The 10,000-nt window shown below is 34.2% G+C and overlaps 2 protein-coding genes across 2 annotated transcripts in view; both read left to right on the plus strand.

The window, feature by feature from the left end:
• The window catches only part of LOC113820080 (G-protein coupled receptor 183), a 7,497-nt gene extending 1,498 nt beyond the window's left edge, over window positions 1–5,999 (plus strand). Inside the window, exons 2-5 of the mRNA XM_027372338.2 lie at window positions 3,514–3,760; window positions 3,889–4,012; window positions 4,180–4,302; window positions 4,430–5,999. Of these exons, the coding sequence (XP_027228139.2) occupies window positions 3,514–3,760; window positions 3,889–4,012; window positions 4,180–4,302; window positions 4,430–4,780 (845 nt within the window). The 3' untranslated portion in view covers window positions 4,781–5,999. The remainder of the gene's footprint in view (window positions 1–3,513; window positions 3,761–3,888; window positions 4,013–4,179; window positions 4,303–4,429) is intronic.
• Window positions 6,000–7,743: 1,744 nt separating this feature from the next.
• The window catches only part of LOC113820066 (uncharacterized), a 3,348-nt gene continuing 1,091 nt past the window's right edge, over window positions 7,744–10,000 (plus strand). Inside the window, exons 1-2 of the mRNA XM_027372321.2 lie at window positions 7,744–8,094; window positions 9,678–9,927. Of these exons, the coding sequence (XP_027228122.2) occupies window positions 7,995–8,094; window positions 9,678–9,927 (350 nt within the window). The 5' untranslated portion in view covers window positions 7,744–7,994. The remainder of the gene's footprint in view (window positions 8,095–9,677; window positions 9,928–10,000) is intronic.

Raw genomic sequence — 10,000 nt, forward strand, 5'->3', positions numbered from 1 at the left:
ATTATTATTATTATTATTATTATTATTATTATTATTATTATTATCATTAGTATAATCATCACCATTATTATTATTATTATCAATATAATTATCATGATAGTAATAATAATAATGGTAATAAATATAGTAATGATAATGATAACAATAATGATACTAACGATAGTAATAATCATAGTAATGATAATGACAATAAAGGGATTGTCATTATCATTCCTTTTGCCCTTATTGTCTTTATTATTATTATTATTATCATCTTTATTATTATTATTATTACTACTATCATCATTATTATCATCATCATCATCATTACTATTATGGTTATTACTAATATTGCTATTAACATTGTTATTATTGTCATCATTTCAATTATTATCATTATTATTATTATCATCAGTCATTATTCATTAGCATCACTTTTATTGATATCCTCATTATTATTCTTATAATAATCTTACTTATCAGTGTTATAAGTATTAGTATTATTACTATTAGTATTGTTATTTTTATCATTATTAATATTACTACTATTATTATTTCCATTGTTATTAGTATTATAATTATTACTTTTATAAATACTACCATTATTACCATCAGTATTGTTGCTATTGATATCATTGTTAATACTATTATTATTATTATCATCATTATTGTTACTGTTATTATTAGACTTTTAACAGCGCTTTACAGGAGAAAATCCCATTGTAAGATGTGTAAAACAGCACCATGTTTGTTCACTTCATTGCTTTTACGATCGTCCTCCTATGTAAATTTCTCTGATAATGGATAAATAGGCCGGGAAAGGCAACTAGAACACACATAATCACATTTCCTCAGATATCTGCTATTGAAATTCTTTCCCTCCACCACACACGACAACAGGTATTTGTATTTGTCATAATCTTGCTGACCTGTCAAATGCAATTAAACTAAATTATCATTAATTATCTTCGTGCGCATGTATCTGTAACAAACATTTAAAAAGATCGTGAGAACTAATTACTAATGTGAATTTTATTTATGATGGAATTTTGCTTGTTAGTTCATATTTAATTGCTTCTCCGTGAATGCTAGAATAAAAAGTTTCTTCTCTATTACACACTATAATTTTATAGTTTTTAAGATGTTAATGGTGCTGCTGTTTCCTGTCTTTCTGTTGCAAGAATCATCATTTATAGCTTTATGTTCATATATCTGCGTAGTTAATGGGTAAGGCTAGTTGCCAGTTTCATAAAAAATGTTTACCTTTAGCTATATCCTCTGTTTACTATATATATAATATAGTCTTCCACACATATCTATACAGATCTTTTAGTATTGCAACAGACTTTTCTATAAAACGATTATTTCCTCTGGAATTTTCTAAAATTATTCGTAATGTATTTCATTTTATATTTGTTTTTTCTTTGTATCAATTTTTAAATCAGTGTTGTCAGGGCAGTGTAAAAGGGCTTTACTATTTCTTCCTCAGCTATCATGTCAAACACTAAAGACTACATCTTGAAAATCTATATAACTTTTTTCCTGACTCATTATCAAAACATTTTCAATGGCGATAACTCACCATAACTCATTTCCACATATCTACGTGCCTATTCACATCTGATTTTTAAAAGTTTTTGATAGTGATTATATATTCTTATATATATCTATTCATCAACAATGTTCGATCTTTTAGCAATATTCAGCAGGATTACTAACAATAGCACTACCTAAATATTAAAAACTATGCACTAGTTATGAACATTTCTTATCTGCTATTCAACAAATACGTGCTATTCCTTTTATTCATGAACTTTGCCTTCACTTTTTTCACTTTCTGATTGAAGACTATCCAATAATCTTCCCTTATCTGTTGCTTTTACCTTATAATCTCCATGTCGCATGATTGATAATAGTTTCCTATTTCTTTTCGAACAACCGTTGAACATCATTTTACTAATAATTATTTCTGAACACAATCTGCTGTCACAACAACAACAAAAATGATAGACCACAACTCACCATTTACCTCACTCATTTCCCTAACTGAATCATTAAGATCTATTTCGTTATCTATAACATGAACACTGCGCTTTGTGTGTGTTAGGTACATATTAAGTGTTATTAAAGCCGTCTTCTGTATGTGCCAATAAAGTTAATTTCGGATTAAAGTTTAATTGAAATCCACAGTACTTCCACAGATGTCAGACACACTACCAGATGCACGAGACAATGAGAAAGACCAAAATGAATAATAAACCCCATGTGCTTTTTCCAAAAATAGAATCGTAACTGTTGTGACGTCATCAAAATCAGACGCCATGACACTCCTCGAGTTGCTACTGATCTAGCCTTTCCCCTTGAGTGATCGCGGGTATGGGGTAGGTGTTTCAGGGTGTTATTAACGAGGAATATAATGGCAAATTTCCACGCGGTTTTGGAGTCATTTTAGTTTAAATATTCAGGAAACGTACTGTAAATTTGAAACCAAATCGTGATATTGAAAATTATATTTTTTAGTCTATCAATATATTACATAAGTTGGGAATGTTTTACCAACTTGGATATAGCATTGTCTTTTCTGTGTCTGTAAGCTGGAATTCTCTGGTATTTTCTTTCAGTTTTTCTTTTCACTGGTGCGAGTTATATATACATAGTCAGTATCCAACAGTTTATGACAATATATATTGATGAAATTTCATATAGATCTTTACCATGAAAATGACAGAATTTGTTCCGTTATTGCTTATAATAAACAATAAAGACAACTCAACTCCGTGTTTTCTCTAGAGTTGATTACGTTATTACATATCAATATATGATTGTTGGGATTAGCTAGCTCGTTCTGTGCATGAGCAGGATTAGATTTTGAGCTGAAAATTGATGCTAGTCCAGAGGTGTATTAAAAGCTGATCCTGGACGCTGCCATTGCGCATGCGTACTAGAGATCTGGATTAAACTTTAATAAGGGATTTATAGTACCTACAGAAGACGCCGTAAGTTGAGAAAGCATGTTACGGTCGAGTGTAAAGGAGAAATCGTGGATCTTTTCTAAGTGACTTACGAATACTAATGCGCAGATATTCATGATTCTGCGTATAGGGCAAGTGAGAATTCCTTTCAATGTGACGTTTTGAGAGACTTGTAATTATCAATGTTAAACTAACGAAATGCCATGATCAGATAATACAATGCACAGTTATATCATACAATGATTGTGTGTGCAGGCAACTAGAAATTAATTAGGTGTTAACTGCAAATCAATAATAGCCACACTATGCTATTTACCCTCCTAATGAATAGGGATAAAAGATGTCACATTAAGTAGCCTCTAGGCTAAGATCCAATGGTCTCATTTACAGTTATCAAACCTTACCGATATTAATACGCACAAAGCACAAAAAAAATATCATAATGATGATAATGATAATGATAAAGTATAAATACATTTCTAAACTTGAAATATTACCTCACGTAAAAAACATTGGTAGTAAAATTACAATTTATGCGTAACTTTACATGTTTCTTCTAAAGGATGTGTCATTGGCTTTTGCTGTCTGAGGGCATGTGAGAAGATTAAAGTAGGCATGAAGATTCAGATATCCCTTATTTTCACGGTGAGCTTCATCGTCTGCACTGTAGCCTTGCCAGGATACGCCATCGCGGACTACTGGACGATCTGTTGGCAAATAAAAGGAACCAGCGTATTAGCCTTCTTGATATTCTACTCTGTATCCGTCAACATTGTGAGAAATTACTTTACAGTGCTCGCGATCTACAGGTAGCAACAATCTGTATAATCATATCTATAATCATATTGTAAAAGTCATATCTCTTCCAATACACTGTGTCATAATCAGGGATATATGATTATAATATTAAATAAAGAACGTCTAAGTTTGTCAACAGGTTCTTGGCAGTGTGCTTTCCCATCCGGTACCAGCAGTTTTCACAAAGGAGAGTAGTTACAGGAATCGTCGTCACCGTCACTGTGTGCATAGTGCTTGCCTGGTCAACTTTGTACATAATACAGGTAAAATTATCATACTTATGATTATCATTATCAATACTTTTAAACAGATAGCTTTGGATTTCTTAGAGTTTCTGGTCCAGCTGTTCTACATACAAAATCGAATACGGCAATCCTTGTTAAGCATTATAAACGACAGTTTTGGTAATGACAAATTATGCTATGTTTAGGACTACTCCAACGTGGACGTGAACAACCGTAGCAGCTACTACTTGGGCCGAATCCTGTTTTACTTTTCTCTCGTAATCCCGTTTACTGTAACGGTGATAGCTTACTTCGCTTTGGCTTTGTTTGTGAGTAAATTTACATTGTGACTTTGAGTAATAGATATAAAACAACAAATGTCTGATAAGAATTTTTATTCAGGATTATCGTCTGATTTCTTTGTTATAATTGGACTTACCGCATTTGTTTGAACAGGTGATCTACAGAAAGTTATTCATAACACAGCCGCAAGGAATTCACAGGCGGGACCAAATCGCGGAGTCCGTAAGCATCCTTATCCTCATGAACCTGCTGTTGGATGTCCCTCATATCACTGTGCATCTCTCAGACACCAGTTCAAATGACGTTTCCTACATCATAGTCCACATGGTCTACCATCTTCGCTTTGTCTTCGACTCCTTTCTGTTTGTGTGCCTCAACAAGCGTTACCGACTAATGGTGCTCAGATATGTGTCCTCAAAGCTGCTACGCAGAGAACTGGCGGATATCACGTTTTCTGACACGCCCTCTGTTCCTTCGGCTGGATCTGTAGGGCCAGTGCGATAGTGCTATGTCCATTTATTGATGCGATGTAGAAACTCTGTGAGATGAGATATCACTTAACATGAGTGGTTGTCATTTGACTCAGCAGTATACTGATTTATTACATAATTTGAAACGGCATTAAAATATAAGTAAAACTGACTTTATTCTCTAATCTTTTTATCCATTACCACCAACTAACTTATTTACTTCTTTCTCCTGAAATGCTATACATTTTACTTCGTAAGTATTTGTCGCAGGTTTGCAAATACACAATTCATGAAATTCACAGTAAAAATGAACCAGAATGTTTCATACTTCTGTGCAATCCTGCGTTTACTACGCGCCTAACAGAAAACAAGTTGGGTTAACGGCCGAACGGTCCCAAGTGAATCACGCGGAAAATATAGCTGCCGTACTGTAAACAAATTTTTAAGTCAGCAAATGACAATATAACTAATACATATGTATACATATACAGCAAAACTTTATTCCCGGCCACCTTTGTTATGCAGCCACCTAGCCATAGTGGTCGCTCTTTGTCAGTCCCTTGTACTTTTCCCATTGACCTAAGCATTAAGAATTCAGTCTATAGCGGTCAGCTATCCAATGCGGTCGCGGTCACACGGTTTCCAGACCCGCTGATTTAGCAAAACTGCTGATTACGGCCACGGCGTGCGACTGACCGCACTTACCTGAATAGCACAGCGGCCGTATAGCGGATGGCATCGCACCACGAGGACCACGACGAAGAGGGCACAGATGAGTGTACAGCTATTACTTTAGCACATGTTCAGACATGCTTAAGAAGATTAAAGGGTTCTGATTGATGGAAGGTCAAGGGGAGATGCATGTCTTGGCTCATAACCTCGAAGATGCTATGCTTGAGTTGTGGAACATGAGAAGAATAACTGCTAGACAACCAGGATGGAATATGTCAGGAAAATGTGACAGAAAATACCTTCCTTTGTCAGACAGTTTTGTGCATCTTGTTTTTTTCATTAAATATTAAAACTGTAGTGATGCATTGTACAAGTATATGCGGTTCTAGATGTAAATGTATGGAAAATGGTTTTGCAACTGTGCACGTCAAGCATAACTTGATTTTCGCATTGTCCCACACTCATTACAGTATTTATTTTTGTTCAGACCCATAGCAAAAGTAAAAGAACAACCATTGAACTGTAAATCGAAAAGTGTGACTTATCTGTGCAATGTTTAGATGTGAATAAAGATATCTCAATTATTGAGTTGCTTTAATTAGATAAGTCTTCCCCTGTGGCTTACACACCTCTGCTCCTACCACCATCTTTTTTGCGTGTGGGAACGCGTATATTTGCGTGTGTTTACGTAGAGTACAATAAGGTGTGCGGAAAGACAAAATGTGTATGTGTGTATGAGCATGTGGAGTATGTGTATGGCAGAGTTGGTAAGCTTGTTTAACTTTACAAGTTATTTTCCTTTGCTTTCCTTTACCTTTTACACTTCTCAGTTTGCGAGGAACTCATAAAAAAACTAATTCAGTCAGAGAGGACATAATATATCTAAAATAACTATTAAAATCAATTAAGAACAATAAGTAGATAAACCAATGTACCATCCACCTCTCAAGCAGAAGACCCGAGATAAACTATTGCCTCCTCCCATTTACTTGGCGGGCGGTTCTTCCATGGGGTTTTAAATTTTAAGAAATAAAATTGCTTAAGACTGATAAAAGTGGGTCCCTATACGTAAAAATCAACCAATGTAACATGATTAATAAAAAAGTGAAAATTAATAAGAAAAATACTAAGAACCGAAAGATAAAATGAAATAAAAACAAGCAACGAAGATATGAAACTGAAAAGGTAAAATAGATAAAATAGAACATCAAAATTAATGGGGAATCGAATCTAAAAATAGAATAGATAGAGATGAATATAAAACAAATCTCCTGATTTAAAATAGTTCCCCACTAATAGTAGTTTTCTTTGAGTCGTAATCCATACTCTACCTTGTAGGAATAACTATATTTTAGCTCTACAATATAATGTATACATTGGAATTTAGAAGTGAATAGAGCTTGTAAATTTGTAATGTTAGTTAATTTTTGTGTATGCTAATCGATAATAAAGTGGACGTGAGTTACGTCTGAAGTTACATGTCAATGCTTAGCTATCACTCATGTCAAGTTATCCCTGTGGTGCAAGCTTTAGTTTCCAATGGTCACAGGAGACCAAAGGCATAAGGAACAAACACAGATACACATACACACAGTCTGCTTGACCCGCCCTCTGCCACATACCCTACCCTGATGCCATCCTGCCCATGTCATTTCCCATGTCATTACCCTCATGATGCAATATTTAGCTCCCTAGAGTCACAGGGGACTGATTACACAAGGAGCTAAAACACTGACAGAAAGACAGACAGCCAGATAGACAGAGAAACAAACAGCTTGAGGGAAAATGATAATAATAAGATAAAAATATCCAATTATAGGGATTTCCTCACATCACATGTATCTTTATGACAGGACAGGAGGTGCGGCACACACTAGATAACTTATCCGGATAATTGTGAAACTAATTAGAACTTAGATAATTATCAGAAAACGGGATGGTCAGAGAGAGAGAAAAAAGAAAGATTGTGTCACCGGCTTTCAGAGACTAAATTTACACTTCCTGAAGGTTTAATTCTATCCTGAGAGAGGTAAATAACAGCAACAACAATAGTAACAATGATAATACAAAACGCAATATTCATTATGATAATAATAATAATAATAATAGCAATGATAATGATATTAATAATAGCAATGATAATGATGATGATAGTAATAATAATAGTAATAGTAATGATAGTAATAGTAATAATAATAATAACAATAATAGCAATGGAAATGATGATAATAACAAATGGTAATTACTAAAAATGATAATAGCAATAATAATCATATAATTATCATTCACGAATAAATTGTTTTAATTCCATGCTGGCCATGTGTCCTTTCTGGTATGTTAGACATGAAAAAAGAGAAAAATCTGACAAACTGAGTAAATCCAGAATTTTACTCGTTTCTCCCCCCCTCTCTCCTCAAAACTAACAAACACACACACACAAAATATATGGATGCTTCCTCTTTCTCTCCCATTAAAACATCCTATTACAAATTCCCAGCTCGACATCCTGCATACACAGACCACGACCTCCTACACCTTCCGGAGAAAAAGTTAGTGTTCAGCCTAGCGGGGTCGCGATGAACACCTCAGTCAGCTGTTTTGTCGAGGAATCTGTATGGCGGTGCAAGGAAATCGCCTTAGGCTTCGAACTCACCACTTGTCTCTTCGCTGTGGTTGGTGAGTCTATTTTGCAGCTACTATTCGTCCTTTTAATTGTTCGCTTTTTATTGGCGGTGGCGGTGGTGTTTTTATTATTGTTTTTGTTTTTATTGTTGATTTTTATGATGATGAAGAGGAGATGGATGGTGGTGGTGGTGATGATGATGATAGTGATGGTGATGATGACAAAGAAGTTGATGACTGATGACGGTGATAATAATAATAATAATAACAAAGATAATGGCAATAATAATTATAAAACAAATAACAGGATGATGATGATGATTGTTATAATAATTATTATCATTATTATTACTACTACTACCATTGCTAGTATCATAATCATTATCATCATAATCATCACCATCACCATCATCATTATCATCATCACCATCATCATGATCATCATCATTCATATCATTATCATTACCACTATCATTTTCAGTGACATTAATAATGGTAATAATGACTGTAGCAACAATGACAATAAAGATAATAATAATAATGATAGTAGCAGTAGTAGAAGTAATAATACCATCATGAACAACAATGATAATGATGATAATAACAATTATGACAATAGTGGCAACAATAATAACGATAACGACAACAGTAATGATAATAATGATAGTATACAAAATAATGATAATGATGATAATAACATTAATAATAATGATAATAGTAATAATCATGATAATAATAACAATAATTATATTAACAGCAATAATAATAATAATTATATTAACAGCAATAATAATAATTATTATATTAACAGCAATAATAATAACATAATAATGGGTATGTTCGCAAACAAAAAAAGGAAAATGTATATATACATACACACACACTCACACACACACACACACACACACACACACACACACACACACACACACACACACACACACACACACACACACATGCACACACACACGCACACACACCCACACGCACACCCACACGCACTCAAACATACACACACACACACACACACACACACACAAACACAAACACAAACACACATACACACACACACACACACACATATATACATATACATATATATATATATATATATATATATATATATATATATATATATATATATATATATATATATATATATATATACTCTTTCTGACGACGAAAACGGGGGGAAAAATGCTTTGAGTTCGATCCGATGCTTATATGGCACGTGAGATCCAAGTACCTGGTCCTAAGTAAATTCCATGATAATGGCGATGTAGTCAAATAATTCAAGCAAACTGAATAGGACCCAGTTGCTTGGTCTCGATAGAATCTTCTTATTTCGCAATTATTGTGCTACAAATGTTCTGTGAAGTCTCCTTTGCTCATATCACCATGGTACGTGGCCGATACACTATTCGAGCACATTGTGAAGCTTCATCTGTTCCTAGCTTTGAAAACAAAAAGGAGGACCTATCAACTTTTCTGGACCATGTCCTAGTGATCGTTTCGGTTTCATCTACTGAGTAAAAATCCTTTTTTTTCTTCATTTCTTTAGCGAGTGTATTTATCTATATATAGGGAACATATATCCACATGTATATATGTAACTGCACATTTTCTTTCACTTTGAGGATGTGTCATAAGCCTTTGCTGCCTGAAGACAAGTGGCAAGATTGAACTGGTAATGAAGATTCAGTTCACCTTCATTTTCGCGGGTACCATCGTCACCTGCCTTGTAGCCTTGCCAGGACATGTCATCTTGGAATACCTGAAGTTCCGTTGCTTGCCCGTGAACGGGAAACTTCTGAAAACCTTCCTCGCCTTGTATACCATCTCTGCCTTCATTGAGCGAAATGCCTTTGCAGTGCTCGCCATTTTCAGGTAACGACAGTCTTCTTTACTTCCCATACGTTATATTTTCTTGCAAAACAAATTGATTTTTCACTTCCAGAAA

Source organism: Penaeus vannamei, chromosome 13, assembly GCF_042767895.1.
Source record: "Penaeus vannamei isolate JL-2024 chromosome 13, ASM4276789v1, whole genome shotgun sequence".
NCBI classification, from domain to species: Eukaryota; Metazoa; Arthropoda; class Malacostraca; order Decapoda; family Penaeidae; genus Penaeus; species Penaeus vannamei.